Genomic DNA, 16,735 nt, shown 5'->3' with positions numbered 1-16,735 from the left:
TCCACTGACTGTCAGGTTTTGAACTGTTAGCTCACTTGGCTAGGTGCTAACAGGCAGGAGTGAGAGCTGCTCCTTCTGTGGGCCATAAAGCTTACTCTAGTAGAGCTGAAGGAGCTGGCCGTAAGCCATCACCTGACCCAACCACCATGGTTTTCATATAAGAAAGCTGTGTCAGAAATAGAAGAGCCTTTACCCAGGTCTCACTACATACCACACAAAGCAAAGCCAGACCTAGAACCCTGTCTTTAAGCCCAATGTGATTTTAGTTACATCAGGCTCTTTTTCCACCCATCCCTCAGCTCACCAGTGAACTTTGCTCAGCCCCGTGGCTAGAGACTGCCATCTCATCCCTTCCAACTGCCTCACAGAAGTGCCCCTCATCACTGGGGGAGGGAGGAGCTTAATGAGGGTGGTAGGGTGGGGAGAGAGACAGGAAAAGGAATGTGGCCCACTCTGCCCAAATCTGTCCTCAGAGTAAAGTTTGTGATTCACGCGGTCAATGGTCTCATCTTCGAATCTGAAAGACAGTGTACTTTTTGTCTCCCTAAGCCCTTTTGTCTAGGTCGTTTGGGAGGCGCCTTGGAGAGTCAAGAATAAAATTGCAGGTCAAACAATGGATGACTGGAAAAATCGGCTTGTAATCAAGAGCATGCTTCCCCATTTCGCCATGGTGGGAAATCGTCAGGAGCCCAGAAAGCTCCAGGAATCGGTCAGACAATGGGCTATTGGAGGGAGGGGGGTGTTGAATGCTTCTAATCTTAAACCTGAATGTAAGATGTATTATTGAAATTCTGTGTGCAAACTTGATGGCAGGGAACCCACCCAAAAGGAACTGGAATCTGACCTAGAAAAGCTATAGAAGATGTGCTGATTTTTGTCCTTTGGGAGTTTCTGAAAGAGTAGTATACACAATGCAAGGCTTCATCTGGATTCCCAGTCCAGCGATGTCTGCACTGCACCCCTTCAACTGGAAAGAGAGGAAGGGTGAGAGGGAAGAAAAGCCTGCTTCTTCTCTTAATAGAAGCCAGGAATTTGGGAATGACAGGCATTAGATGTATTGCATCAGCTTTGTAGTACCACTGAGAACATGAAGCCAAGTGAGGAGGGCACAGAAAGAGATTCCCATTCAACTCCCTGGCCCTTGAGTCCTTTTAAAAACTCATGTGACAAATTTCTACTTCCCTCCCTTGGAACTCAGACATTATCCATGTGTCTGAAACTCAGGGTTAGGGATTCCAGTAGTAGTTCGAGGAGCCAGGATTACCAAAGGGGCCATGAGAGCCGTTGGTTAGTTTAATTTGACAATAAAAGCCTGCAACAGCACCAGTCTACCAAGATTAGTTCAGTTGGTAGGAGTTGCAGAAAACACAATGGCTGTTATCTCAGTGTACTAGGTCCACAGACCTAATCTCCAAATTAATAGAGCGGAGAGGAAATGGCTCTTATAGAGCTGTGGGTCTGTTTCCTTCCTGTTCAAACAACTGGGAGCTCAGGGCTCTGAGGTAATGTCATTTTACATAACTAGAGGGCTTGCTTCTCCAATCCCAAGGGGAATGTACTTTCAGTAAGTCAGCTTTCTATTTAGTCTAGGATTCTCTTACGTGCACAGGGGTGGTGGCAGGTTGTTGAAGCCTTGCTTCCTTTTTTTTTCCCTCATGTCTTCCACCAATAATGTATTGAGAATGTGGTATCAGATTGAGTATATGGACACTGACAAAACTTTGTTTCCTGGAGTTCCAGCTCTCAAAGGGATGGGCGTCAGGTGGGATGGCAGAGATGGAGCAGTTACTTGGCCAGCAGCCTGTTCTGCACATTGTGAGCCCTTCCGTCAGGCATCGTCTAGAAGGCAGTCTCTAGCCTCCATCCCAATTACCATTTTATGTCTTGCTTTTCTTTTATGGTCAGCAACTCAGTCAGTGAAGCAAACCCTCGTGGTAATGCATCCGGAGCCCATGATCAGATTCAGCATGACTTTCAGTTTCTCCTTTATGTCATAGTTGTTTCCATTCCTAGGAGAAAACAGTGGGTGAGTTATAGTTGCACGGGTCCTCTTTCCCTTCTCCTCATGGGCCCCATCAATACCCTTTAAAAAAGTGTGACTAGTAAAGAACTGCTTTGGTTTTGATCAGCATAGATCTCAGTGCTAGAAGGGTTTTACTTCGATGGGTTCTTGTAGTAGCCATTTGTGCCCGCACTCTGAAGCAGTTGCCATCGCTCCACCAATTCCAGGGTTGGCTTTTCTTTGCAGATGGCCTTTAGACACCCTTTTAAGCCTTGCCAAAAATTCACCTTCATAGCTTTAGAGTTGTACCTTGGACTTGATCAAAATCAGCCCTTCTCCCTCCTCCGTGTGCACACCTTGTTCTCCGTCTTTGGCTCTGAGTGACCTGTTTCTGAAACTCCAAGCTGTTCTAGAAGATCCAGAGTTTGCCCCCATTGACGGGATCCAAAAATATGTCTCAGGCTCCAAAAGCAACTCACTCAGATGAGCCCTCTTCACAGTAAAAACCACAATTTGTCTTCTTGAAAGACTCGTATGGTCTCTGAAGAGGACGACAGTGAGGGTGCCCACTCCTTTGTCTGGGCCCTATAGTACGTATGCGTGGAGCCTGGGTAAGGCAGATGCTGCTGCTGTCATCAGCCAGCAGCCAGGGCAGCTGTTGGTTTGAGCACCGTGAATGTTCATGGCTGATCAATCCCTGCAGCCTCAGGAAGATACCCTGTGCTAACCGGGACCTGTGCTGTACTCACTGGGGATCTCGGCAGCCCTGGTGTTTGCCAACTGAGGGACAGAGACGGGCAGATTAAAAGCAGATTGTCCCATGAGTCCACCATGAAATGTGCTGTCTAAACAAGTTATTTCAGGCCCAGGAGGTGAGCAGCAGCAGGAGATCCTTTAGAGGACATGGGCTTGTCCTTTCAGGGTGTGGCCTGAACTTGATCTCAGCTGTTTCTGTTGCTTGCTCGCCCTCTGATGCTTCCTGTCATCCAGGGATGACAACCTGCAGCCCAGTCCCAGGGAATTGTATACACTTGAAAGCACATCCCATGCACCACTCTCCCCCATCCTGCAAGCATCCTCAACAAGGAGATCTGATTCAGACACTCAGCTTACCTGCTTCTCTTGTCCTTTCCCCAAAAAACAGACTAACTAAGTAACTAACAACAACAACAAAAACATGTTTCAAGTCAAGATCTGGTAATAAAATTCTGTCAGTCCCAAAGGAGAGTTTTTGTAGCCAGCCCTGGGATTTCCATGTGAATAATTGGCACGCCCCTTGCAGGAAAATGTCCATCTGATGCGACGACTGTTCTTGGCCTAAGACCAGGGTTCAGGACACCTAGATTCTAGTCTTGATTCTGCTCCTAACTACCTGTGGGGCTTTGTCCATCCTTTGCCCTCCCCAAGGACAAAGGTCAAATGAACCAGGAATAAGAATAGCCACCTTTAGTTGAACATTGACTAGCTCCAGGCGCATGCTAAGCGTATGAGGGACGTTAGCTCTTGTAATCCTTAGAATAACCTTGAGATGAAGAGGCTATCTCCAGGAAACTGAGGCTCGGAGAGATGAAGCAATTTGGCCAAACTAACCGAGCTAAGAATTAGCAGAGGTCAGAGCCTGCTGTTGTCGCCACTGCACTCTGCTGCCTCTTAGATCTAAAGTACGTTGAAAATCGCAAAGCACTGAACACGTATCAGGCAGGAGTAGTCAACACAAGAAATCTCAGCAATGCAAGTAAACTTTCCAGCCTATTTTTATTCATTCAGCAGCATGGTTGCTTAATGACTCTTGTGATCAGGAGAAAAGAGGCATTTTACCTTTTGAACATTCGGGCATCCACCCAAGGTTAATAAGGCATCCAGTGTCTGCAGTTAGTGTATGGAGTTTTATAACAGGAGGCAAAAGGCAGAACGTTCGGTCCTTCCCTTTGAAGTTAAGATCTCCATTCCTCCCCCAGATCGGTGGGTCTATTGATTACTAGTGCGAGAATATCTAAAGCACTAGCTCTCCAGATGGGAGTGCTCTGGAGCCTGCATGGAATTGGAATTCAGTGTGTCCATCACGTGTCGTCTCTGTCTCGGTTGACACCCCATTGCCAGTTGTAAAGATTCCCCAGCTCTGAGCAGTTACCTATTCTGTTCACGAGACTGTGCCAGACAAAATGGGGGGTGCTGAGGGCATTAGACAGACAGTTGGAGAAGGGAGGAGACACTGTGCTCATTGCTCACTTCTGTGTCTCATCATGGAATGACAATAAGTGGCTCACTCTATAGGTTACAGTGAGTCTGCATACCTGGTATTTCTTCTGAGCTTCCTAACCATTCTCCCTCTAGATGGATGAGGGCACTGAGGTCTGAGAAATCCAATGACCTGCAGAAAGATGGGAAACTACATCAAGGGTCCCCATTTGGGTGCAGCCTGCTTGGTACCCACAATATAGTCAAAACCAATTCCTCATGCCTTCTTCTTCTCACCTCTAAATGCAAGTGGGCCACGGAAGAGGGAGAGAGGAGGCCTGAGTGTAACAGGGAATGTGGAAGCTTGGATGGCGATGAAAATACTGGCCTCCTTCTAGCTGGCCCTCTTCTGTAGACTGGTGACCTTAGAAATACGCAGCAGGAGGAGGTCTGTTCACCTCCTGCTGGATATGTGATTAGGTATAAGGTCTGTTTCCACCATGTTTGGAGGCCCATGCTTTTCCTTGTACACCGAGCATGGCAGTCAATAAGGGGACCTCAAATTTGATCCCAGGGTGGTAATTGGCGCTTTTTGAGACATGTAGCAAGTCCCTTTCCTCTTGAGGCCCCATCTCTGGGGTCTCTCCTGTGTGCCCAGCCCTGGTCTAGACCCTGGGTTACAAGAGTTCACAGTCAAGGAGCAAATGGCTTCCAGGTTTCCTCCACTGGGAACAACTCTGTCCTGTTCTGTAGTTCTACTTGTCCCACCCTAGAACTGGGAGGAGAGGATGATCGATGGCTCGCTCGTGTAAGCTAGTTTGTATGTATTAGCTCATCTACTCCTGTGACGTGGGGATTAATATTCCCACTTCACCAGTGAGGAGACTGAGGCTCGGAGAGGAGCTGGGCTTTCTCGGTGTTACACAGTCAGTAGGTGGGAAATTCAGACTGCAAACCTAGGCTCCCTGACTCCGAAGCTCTTCCCTTTCTGCTGCTTCCCATTCTCTGCTTAGGAGCTCAGATAGTTAGGCCTTCTGAAGGCCAGCACTACCCTTGGGGACAAAACACAGTCCCAGAGACAGACCACAGAGAAAGAGTGGAAAGGTCTTCTTCATCCTGGTGGCTCCCTGGAACCTTCTGGTCAGGATCAGCCACTGTCCAGCCTGTGAGCAGCAAGCCGTGCTGATTAAAATCCTCACAGGGAGGTCAGGAGAGCCAGCTGGGACCTGGGCTGTGTTGTTTAAACAGCCTTCTTGGAAGCCTGGGGAAGAAGCCCAGTATCTCCTGCTCCATGCAGGCTGTGGGCATGTTGCAGGTGCAGGTCTGGCCCCAGGAAAGGGGAGCTATGTGTGTGGCCGCATTTCCAGGAACCGGGTGGTCCAGGAACCAGCTCATCAGGGAGGCAGCTGTCCCTGACACTGAGATCTTACATGAGTCTCGGTTTCAGTCCCCACGCTGTAAAATAGGGTTAATGATCTGCTCTCGGCCCACGTCAGCGTTTCTGGAAACGATGAACAAGATGTGGAGATGAACATGGTATAAACCACACAGGGTGTTACTTCTGTTAGCACTTACTTGTATTGTTTTAATGATGAGAGATTGGCACTGGCTCAGAAGGGCTGTGGGAAACGTGTGTCCTTGGAACTCAGGTAGAAACACACAGGACCCCTGAGGATATCTCACTCTCATCAACAGGCCCTCTGCACTGAAGAGAGCTGGATTTATGGTGTAGCTCTGAGCATTCTGGGTCAAGGCCTGCACTGCGTATGCGCCTTTCTATTTTGGGGATCCTCCCCATGGAGCACGCAGCTGTTCACTCCCTTTGCTCTCTCCTTGTCCTCCTGCAGTAAGGGTCCTTTCCTGCTCCAGACACCCAGCCGGGCAGGCCGCCAGGCAGAAGCCTTGCCTTCAGACGGTTCTCTTCCGCCAGGGCTGAGCAGTGCTTGGCTTTCACCACACCGCTGGGCTCTGCGTCTGGGTCCTGCCTGTATAGTCCAGTTCAGCAAACTGGTGACCTGAAAATTGCAGTCTGTTTGAAGGAGAGAATGCCGGGAGGGGGAGTTTCATGTGGCAGCTGGCTTGTGCTGGCTTCTGGGAGCTTGGCACTGCCTATTTCTGGACTTCCAGGAGCCCACGCTGGCCTTGTCTGCATTCCTGCCTGGCTCCTACCCCCAACTTCCTTGACATTAGGCCCAAGGTGACAGGTGTCTGGAGCGTGAGCTCCCCAGGGAGGAGAGTGGGCACTGTTGGACTCCAGGTTGGGGCTGAAGGAGAGACCAACTGAGCTAAGGCACAGGCACCCCCCCCCCAGGGTGCGTGCAAACTCGGGGGGCATCCCTGGGTATGCAGGCTTGAGACTCACAGAACTCTGGGCTGGTCTGTGACAGCTGAGGACTCTTGCTTTTGCTGAAAATCCCCGGTAGGAAAGCTCAGTGTGACTGCTTGCAGACAGATATTTGGGCTGTAAGCTGCCCCTGAGGTACCGAGTTCCACGATCTTGACGTGGGGGAAAGCATGTGCTTCTAAGTTTTGGGCTAAGAATTTGATTTCTGCAGTCAACGTAGAATAATTTGTCCAAACGCTCCCTCCTCCCCTTTTGCCTTTCCTTCTCCTCCCTTTCCTTCCTGCCTTCCCTTCTCCTCTTCATTTCCTGCCTTGCCTCTCACCAAATCTCCAACCTCCAAAGTACCAAAGTTAGAAAGACAAGCGGGAGCCACAGGCTGCTGGACCTGACTACTGGAGCCCCAGACCCAAGGCCCAGGCGTGGCTGCAGTTCCTGCTACCTTCTACCCACCCCCCCCGCCCCTCCACACAAACTTGCCTTTGTCTGCCTCCCTCTAATGCTGTGGGGTTCAGTCACTTTCCTAACACCCTACCCAGAGCTGCTTCTCGATTCGGTTGCTTCCTAAGGCCGTCAGCTGGCACAGCTGCTCCTATGACCCTGATCTCTCCCGCTCTTATGCCCCTCCACCCATAGCTCGATACCTGGCACATAGTAAATACTCAATAAGCAGTGGCTATTGTTCCTCTTGGCCAGAAATCATCCCAGCCACCTTTCTTATTGAACCCAAGAGGCCAAGAACACACAAAGGAGAAGGGGTATGTCCAAGGTCATTGGGCCAGTTAGTAAATTCATTATAGTTTCAGAAAAGTGGTTGTCTCTTGGCCTTGTGCTAGAAATAGGAAAAGAACAAGATAATTTGCAGGAAACCTTTTGCTCCAATGGTTAATTCAAATCTGCAGATGCCAGCTGAGCCCTGTCATGAGGCTAGGTGCTCTGGGGGTATAGAGATGAGGAGGAAACAGCCCTGGCCTTCAGAGAGCTATGCTGTGAAGATGGGAAATGCATAGCCCTAACATGTTGGCCTTGCGGTTGACCAGCAGAGCACCTGGGCTGGGAATGGAAAGGATAGAAGGTGAGACTGTATTATCATAGAGATCTTTGAAGGCCTGAGGGAGGAGGGTGTGCTTTGATCTGCTGGACAACATGAGAATCGTTCAAGAGTATAGAAAGGCTGTACGAGCAAGGCAGGTGGGCGTTCTGGAGGAGGTGGTGGTTTCACCTTTCACTGGAACCTGCGGAGCACCGCAACAGATGCTCAATAATAACAATTGTCATGAGTGAAGGTGAAACTTGGCGATATTACATACTTTGTCCAGTTTAGAAATGGTCACCTAACTTGTATGATGGTCAGAACCTTGAAGCTTTTCAATTCCAAAAATGTTACCTACAATTCTCTTGTGAACAGTCGGCCTGTGTGGCCCCCTACAGTGTGAAGAGGGCAATTTGGAAATCACTGTTTCCCTCGGGGAACATGCTCAGCTCGTGCTCTAGATCAGGGGTTGGCAAACTCCACCCCATGAGCTAAATCCAGTTCGCTGCCTGTTTTTGTAAATAAAGTTTTATTAGCACACAGCCACATTCAGTTGTTAACATATTGTACACTACAGAGTTGCAACAGAGGCCACATGGCTTGCAAAGCCTAAGATATGTACTATTGGGGCCTTCACAGAAAAAGTTTGCCATCTCCTAATCTAGGTCCCTGGGCTTTGGTTTATTTTTTCCAAGGCCATGGTTTCCCCTAATAAATGGCTACTCCCCTTTGTGATGCTTGAGGGAAAATCACAGATCTTCATACCTCCCCAAGGATTCTGCTTCCTTTCTTCTGCCAAAGCTGGCCTGACCCCTGCTCTGGATCCTGTCACTTCTCCAGAGTCCTTGCCTTGGTAACTACCCTTGTCTTTCCTACAACATCCATTTCTCCCTCTTCCATCAGCATCTAGAGAGACCTTTTTACGAACAGATCGAGCCAATCATTTCTCTGCTTAACCCTCCACCCAGTGGCTTCCTACTGCCAACAATCTACAATCCACCCCCTCCCTGTGGCCAGCAAAGCCCTCTTCGAGCTCACAGTTGCTTCCCAGGCTTGCTGTGCACCAAGCCCACTGGCCACCTCCCTTCCCTGGAATATGCCAAGAGCTTTCCCCCAGGGCCTTCTTACTTCTGCCCTCTTGCCTGGAGCGTTCTGTCCCTAGTCTGTCTCCTGGCCTGAATTTAGATGTCCACTTAAATGTCTCTTTTTCAGAAGAGCCACCTGGACACTCTGTCACATCACTGTTTCTTGAGTCCTCTGAAGAATACTGCTTGCACTTTATTAGTATTAGTGTTATTCTCTTATTGTTTGTCCCACTAGAATTCCAACTCCTTCTCAGTCTGGTTCACCACTTCCATCCCTGGTGCATACTCATTCTAGGGGGATTTCTGTTCTGGGCCTCCTAGACAGCCCTGCTTTGTACAGTTAGAAGCCTTCATCTTTGTAGTAGACAGAAGCCCAGTGCCATTCTTTAGCTGCCTCTTTTTCTAGAATAAGCTGCAGGAGCTGAAGTTGTCTAGTGTTAGGGCTGCCTGTGTGGCACTGTTATAAAATCTGAACATTTTCTTGTGTCTTTTCCTCCTCTAAGTCAAGCTTTTGGAGTTTAGAACAATGGAATTAACCAATATAATATACCTCCAGGAAGCCAGCCCCCAAACACCAACACCCGACATCTGCATTCTGAATATATGGCTTCAAAGAGCTAAGTGTACAGTAGCTAATTGCATCCTATTTTTTTAAGCCACATGACAGCTAAGGAACTTATAAATGCCTTGCCCTTTCCTGTAGTTAAATCTGACATGAAATTACTTTATTGGCATCATTTTAACAAACAAAAATCTCCTGTTTTCACCAGCAATTCAGCTTCAATTTCCAGGTGAGAAAAAGATAATTATGAGTGATTGCAAGGAGACAGTTTTGAGGTTTCTGTTAATAACACATTCAGAGCGAGTCTTTTTCGTCTGGCCCAGTCACTGGAGCTTCTTACAGAGAAATATAGAAAGAAGGAAATGTCCTATAGGAACACTCCCTGATCGTCAGCAGCACTACCACCACCGCCACCATCACCATCATCACACGTCCAGACCTTTACTATCACTACTACAACTGTCATCTCCACCGCACTGTCTTCTCCATGACTACCACCATCACCTCTTCCACTGCCACCACCTCCACCATCACCACCACCTTCTCCAACACCACCTCCATCACCTCCACCATCGCCACCACCACCACCACCACCACCACACACACGCACGCACGCACGCATGCACACACGTGCATGCAGGGGAAATTTGTCAGATGGTGTAACACATTCCATGAAGCAATCACAGACACTTTCCACATACAGTTAAAGAAAGAAATATTTTTAGGTTGTCGTTATTTTCAGTATGTAATCTACTCCTGTTGCTAAGTGTTTTGGGGGCTATGGGACATCAGCATGTGTTTGTGGCCAAAATTAAATTAGGATTAATTACAAGAAAGGCCAACATTCCCAAGTGCAAAGCACACCTTAAAAAAAAAAAAAAGATAAGTTGGATGAGAGAATTTTCACTTCATAAAAGGATTTACTGAGGATTTTCTTTCAATGGTAAATTCTTGTTGCATATTATTACGATTTGGTTTACAAAAGTTAGCCTTGCACACAGCTGTTCAGGAGTGCAGCCAATGAATAAAGGCAGATCTGCCTTGAATGGCAAATGCTGCTGAGTAAACCATGTTAAAGGCTATTTTAGGACCACCAAGAATGTGTTTGCGTTTTCAAGAGTAGAAAGAGAGAATATTTATTTGGTATGTATATCATGCCAGGCAGTATGCTCACTTTACATTTCTAAGCTCATGTGATCTTTATAACAAATTTGTGAAATGGGCCTCACTCTCCTCATTTTGGTTGCACAGCATTGTGAATGTACTAAATGCCACTGAACTGTACACTTAAAAAGAGGTTAATTTCATGCTCTGTGAATTTTGCCTCAATTTACGAAAAGAACTAAATCGTTTCACGTGTGTGCAAATATTAAATCATCACATTGTATACTTTTTGAAAATCACATTGTACAACCTAAATATATGCCATTTTTGTCAATCATACCTCAATTAAGGTGGGAAAAAAGAGGACCTGGACCATGGGGAGGGTTTCTGAGCTGACCTGATGCTCCTTATGCCATGTCCCCTCCCAGCCTCTACTTCTATGGTACCAGAGCTGAAACAGCTTGGCTCTACAACCTCCTAACTGGGGTGTGTCTCTCTGCAGACAGTTAATAGATTTTATAGCCAGAAGTTGTCACTCAGCAGCTAAAATGTGCTTATTCTGTAAGCATGACCTCCAGAATGCACTAGGCTGCCCAGGTGTCTGGATTCTTCTCCCACCTACACAGTTGTCGGGCTTCTCATGCAAGCAAATTCCTGCCATGGTCTAAAGCCTTTTGCCATTTTGTTGAGCCCATTGTCGGGGCATAGGCAGATAGATGTAAAGTTACAAAACTTTAAGACTCATCCTTCAGAACTTCCGAGGCTTGGTACCTCATTTTGTCCTTTTAACCTTTTATTCTCTTTCATAAAGATGAACCCCTCCCCCCAAAAAAAACCAGATTGTATAAACTTCAGTTCCCATAAATCAGAAATCTGTACCTGGTTACAACGGAGAAATTACTGAGTAATCAGCAACTGTTTTTCTCTTCGCCCCATGTAAACTACTCAAGTTGATGTCTTAGGGATGGGGAGGAGTGCCTCCCAGGAAGTCAGGATTATCATCTTGGTCCTGATCTTGCCATTGCAATCCAATGGGGCCTTGCCACGAGGAGAGAGATTGCTGCTGTGTTCACCCAGTCACAAGAAGAAGTCTTAAAGATTTTTCTGGATGGAAAGCTGTGGCTACCCCATATGGTGCATGATTCCTACACCGGTCAAACTACCTCTTCTGCCCTCTTCACATGTAGAAATCCAGGTCTGCTCAGTGGCTCTGGCAACCTCCAACCTCTGGTCTGTGGCATTAAACCTTCGCTCTGCCTCCACTTTCTTTTTCTCTGCATGATTTTGGACTCATCAATTCAGGTGAAATACAGGTGCTTGTTAACTTGTGTCCTGCACAGACGGGGTCCTCTGGACTGGGAGAGTGCCCTTGCCTTTGACCTTCAGCCTCTATTCCAGCCCCCAGGCAGAACCTACTTCATCTATAGGCCAGCCTTACCAAATCCCTTCAGCCATTTGAAACAAACTCTATCTTTCTCTTTTCCCCCAAACAATCATCTTCCCACGCTCCATGTGAATATGTTTGGAGGTGACTGGCTCAGGGTTTCTTCCTGTGAAAAGAGGTCAGCCAGGGTATCAGAGATGCTGATACATGGAGACATCTCTTCCTGGCTCTGGGCCTCACCAGCCCTAACAAGAGTGGGAGACCTCTAAAGGCATGGCATTCTGACAGCCCAGGAGTGTAGCTTAGTGCTCAAGAAAGGCTGTTCAATGACAGAACGCTTCACATCTTCTCAGGGGGTGATACAGTACGAATCATGAGCTCGTTAAATCCATGTGCATCTAGAGTTGCCGATTCTTCTAATGGTGTGTCTACATTACAGAAAGGGAGAACACAGTTCTAGAAAACCCCCCACCCAGGGCAGCTCATTTCTGCATTTGTTGGGGCTACCACTCAGATAGCTCTGCTTGAAGCTGGTTGAAGCATCAAGTCGTTGGGGTGGCTGAGTGCTGTAGACAGTGTGGGGGAACCGAGAGTGGTGGGTGGTGGTGGGCAGAAGGAGGTGGAATTTTAAAGGCAACACTGCTGGCTGTCAGGTCAGTGCCCTCAGGACTAGGCCATTCGCCTCCCACCATCCCCACCCTGATGCCCCATCCTAATGGATGTGTCCTTAGTTGTCAAAGAGCAAGCCGAGGCCCATGCGGAGGGAAATAGGGCAGCTTGGGGACCCAGAGCCTAGAGGAAGACATCAGTAACAATGACTGCTCCCAATGTGCATGCTTCAATGACGATGTGAAGCACGCGGGACAGGCTGACACCCATTTTACAGAAGGATAAATTGAGGCTCGGAGAGAGGGAGTGACTTGCCCATGGCCACACAGCAGATGGAGGAGCTAGGACTTAAATACAAGTTTTCTGGTGTCTGCTCCAGTGCTCCCTCTGCCTGCATTGGGTGCTGAACATTCAGTCTTCTGGCTCAAGGCAAGCCAGAGACACCAAGAAATCCCCTATTTGTAGGTCGAGATTCTTGCTCCAAACCACCTGTTAGCAGAGATTTGTTCCTGAGACAAACTGACTCTTCTTAAAGCCAATCAGCATTCAGGATTTCCTGCCATTCCCAGCTACCCTGGATTCTCCAGAGCCTCATATCTTGCAATTCTAGAAACACTGAAAATCCTGTTTATTCTATAGAAAGGTCAGTTTCAGTTTGTGGGGATATTCTTCTGAAAAACAAACATGCAAATAACACATATGCCCAAATATAGGCATTTCTACTATACACACGGATACTCATCTGATCTCATATAATATATATATATCCATATATCCAGGCATATTTTTTTTCTCTCTCTCCCCCCCACCCCCTTCTTCCTATCCCTTCTCTCTTCCTGCAAACCCAATCCTGATGAATTGGGTTTTATCTCTTATCTCTTGGGTCTTATCTCTTCTGGGGCTACCTCTACCGTGCGCCATGATGTCTTTATTTCTTCTGAGCAAGTCTACTGGGGACCACCCTTGTCTCAGAGGGCTTGAAATCTAATCTAGTTGGCCAACATCAGTGTATTGGAAAGTCATAAGGGGAACATGAAACAGTATGGAAGAGAGTTGTCGATGGAGTACAGATGTACTTGTGAGAGAGAGACTAAGAACCAGCCAAGTAGACTGTCCTGAGCTCAACTAGAGAAGGCATTAGTGAGGGAGAAAGGGGAGACTAATAAGCCATAGGTGATTTCCCCCTTTTTGACAATTTTGTCCAGGGCCCTCTGGAGGGAAAATGAGTCTCCATGATCTGATTTTTCCTGGATACCTTCAGTCTCCTACATTCTTATCTACTAAGAACTGTGCATATTTTTGCTGGCCTTTCATTGGTGTCCATGTTAAACCTCCAGCTAGAGTGTCCAAAATTAAGTATTTAAGTGTTTGGGAAGAGTAATATATATATATATATATATATATATATATATATATATATATATATATATATATATATATATATATATTTCTTTATTCTCCTTATGACCATTGTATGAGTCTGGACTGTACTCTTATAGACCTTTTCCAAAATTGTTTTGCCCTTTTTGCCATTCTGGACTAAAAGAGTAGAAAAGGGAAGAATTGCCATATGTTACTGTTCAGAGAGAACCAGAAATAATAGTGACTTCAGAGCTGAACTTGATCCCTATCAGAAGGATTACCTTTGTTTTCTCATCATTTAGGGGTTGAGAAGCCATCACATGCTTTTAAATGCATTTTACTGAATGTTTATCAGGTTGTGGGGATCACATTGGTGGCTTTGTCTGCCTGATTATGAAATGGAAGCCTTTAGGCAAGACCTGTGAGGACTCAGGCTGGCGGTTGGTACAGCTGGGCTCTAGTGTTGTCATTATATCCTAACTAGCTGTGGGACCACAAGCAAATTGTGTCCCATTCTGTTTTGTATAAAAAGAGGAGGTTGAGATGTACTGTCTAGAAATCTTGCCAGCGTCTACTGATTCACTTATTGTAAAATTAAAAAAGAAAAAACATCTCACTATGAATGTGCAGGATGGTGGCCTGAAGGAAGTAGGGGCTGGCTGGTAGCTGGGACCCATAACTTGCTGTCACAGGGTCCACAGAGAGTAGAAAACGGCACATGCGTGAAGCTGGAAGTTTTGTTTAGAAGGGTCTGGAAACTTGATTGGGGACCTGCTGCCCCAATGCCAAGTTGAGAAGGGAGGTTTTTCCGGAGTAGCAAGCTATCTGCTGCATTTCATCTAAAAAGATTGGCCATGGGAGTCATTCAACACCCAGCCCAGGCAGGCAGAACTCAATCCAGTACCTACTGGCCTAGGTGACCCGGCGAAGGTGTCAGTGTGCACTGGGCATGGGGGAAAGCCCAGCTGGCTTCTCACCATTGAGATGAGTAACAAATCATGGAACTGCACAAGAAGGGGCACTGAGGTGAGCCTGTGTCTAGGGACAAAATTAACTGGATAATAGATCTCCAGGCCTCACCAGTGCCTGGTGAAAGCAGATGCATTTAGAGCAAGGCTGAGCAGTTCTGTGTAAACACAGCCACCTTCCCCATTCTTGTTTAGGCTTGGCTGGGGTTCTGGCCCATCAGCCAGGGTACTGCAGGCTAACTGTTGACAGCTCTCCCCATCCACTCCGAACTGCAGAGCTGCACGGCCTCGAACAAAGTGGAGTCTCCTTTAGGTCCATTGAAAAGAGGAAGTTCAGAAGAGGCTCCCGTTTGCCCCTCTGCTAAAACCGTCACTTCAGCCTGCACCCCCTTGGATCCCCGGGACAGCAAGGCCAGCCTGTCCCCTGATTAGGTGTGCTCCCAAAGCATTCAGTGACGTGACCATCAGCGGCAGTTCAGCTGCAGACTTGCCACAGCCAGAGTGGTACCCACTCCAGCAAATGGGCTCCAGCAGCAGTAGGACTGCCCTGAACACCCCACACGGACATCCTGTGGTTCTACTTTGTCATTGAGGAGCTGGTTGGGGTCCAGCATTGGAATTGAGTAGGGCACATTGGCTTCGTTGCACTTGACTTTGCCTGAAAAGTTGTGTACATACACTCTCCCATTTCAGAGAGCTGGAAACCCCTGTCTTTTGCCAGTGGTTCCTAATATTACCTTTAGCATACAGGGGTCATGCCCTGCTTCCCTCACCTCCTGCCACCTTAGTCCCAACAGGTTAATGGCAGACCAACAATTAAAATGAGAACTCCCGTAGGCCACAGAATCTGCCAGGGATTGCAGGCCGCTGCAACTCACAGCCCCTGCCCTCCCTCCCTTCCCATCCTCCAATCCCATCCTTCTCCTGCCTGGTTCTACATGGACTCCCTGCAGGGTATCGTATGTAAAATCCACACCCATTCATTCCTTATTGATCTATTTCACACATTTCTTTTTTTTTTCCTTAAAGATTTTACTGGGGAAGGGAAACAGGACTTTATTGGGGAACAGTGTGTACTTCCAGGACTTTTTCCAAGTCAAGTTGTTGTCCTTTCAATCTTAGTTGTGGAGGGTGCCATTCAGCTTCAAGTTGTTGTCCTTTCAGTCTTAGTTGTGGAGGGCGCAGCTCAGCTCCAGGTCCAGTTGCCGTTGCTAGTTGCAGGGGGCACGTAGCCCACCATCCCCTGCGGGAGTCGAACCAGCAACCTTGTGGTTGAGAGGACGCGCTCCAACCAACTGAGCCATCCGGGAGCTCAGCGGCAGCTCAGCTCAAGGTGCCGTGTTCAATCTTAGTTGCAGGGGGCACTGCCCACCATCCCTTGCGGGACTCGAGGAATTGAACTGGCAACCTTGTGGTTGAGAGCCCACTGGCCCATGTAGGAATCAAACCAGCAGCCTTTGGCGTTAGGAGCACAGAGCTCCAACTGCTTGAGCCACTGGCCAGCCTGCTATTTTCAATATATTGGATTCTTTGAACTCTTTGGGACAATGTGGAAGAGACTAAATTTCAGTTTGGGACCCAGTGGCTTGTTTGTGGGCTGCCCTGTAATTGATTGAATGAATGGCCAGGAAAACATGTGGCCTGATCATTTCGAAAGAAAAGGCAAACAAGTAGGCAAGTGCCCTCACTCCAACTGGTGGAGCCCCTTCTATGGGGACGAGGCAGTTGGTGTCCTGCCACTGTGGTGGATTAAGGCAGTGGGTCAGGAGGCAGCTGAGTGGTCATGGAGGAGCCCTGCATCTGCCCTCCAGTTGAGCACCTCTGGGCAAGCCCTGCCCCCTTCCTAGGTTTAAGGGTCCCTGTCTTTAATAGGACAAGATTGGACATCCAAGACCTTTCCAAATCTGCCCTTTGTAATGTCAGCTACCAGTTGTGAGGACCTACTATGTACCACAGAATCTGCCCCATTCCACTTTAAGAGTCACAGCAACATCACAAGAGAACCAAAATTATGCACTTTTTGCCAACGAAGAAACTGGGACTCAGAGAGGTTCAGTGGCAAGGCCAAGACCGAATTGTGTCTGCCTCAGCACCTGGGCCCTTTGCC

General features: G+C 47.7%; 1 protein-coding gene across 4 annotated transcripts in view; it reads left to right on the top strand.

Moving 5' to 3' along the window:
• Positions 1-16,735, top strand: part of MAMLD1 (mastermind like domain containing 1) — a 123,426-nt gene that overhangs the window by 62,830 nt on the left and 43,861 nt on the right. For all 4 annotated transcript variants that reach the window (XM_081043864.1, XM_081043866.1, XM_081043863.1 and 1 more), the window contains exon 2: positions 550-709. In XM_081043864.1, the coding sequence (XP_080899990.1) occupies positions 614-709 (96 nt within the window). In that variant the 5' untranslated portion in view covers positions 550-613. The remainder of the gene's footprint in view (positions 1-549; positions 710-16,735) is intronic.

This window comes from Rhinolophus hipposideros (assembly GCF_964194185.1).
Source record: "Rhinolophus hipposideros genome assembly, chromosome: X".
NCBI classification, from domain to species: Eukaryota; Metazoa; Chordata; class Mammalia; order Chiroptera; family Rhinolophidae; genus Rhinolophus; species Rhinolophus hipposideros.
Note: the sequence above shows the minus strand (reverse complement) of the source record. Positions and strands in the feature narration are given on the sequence as shown.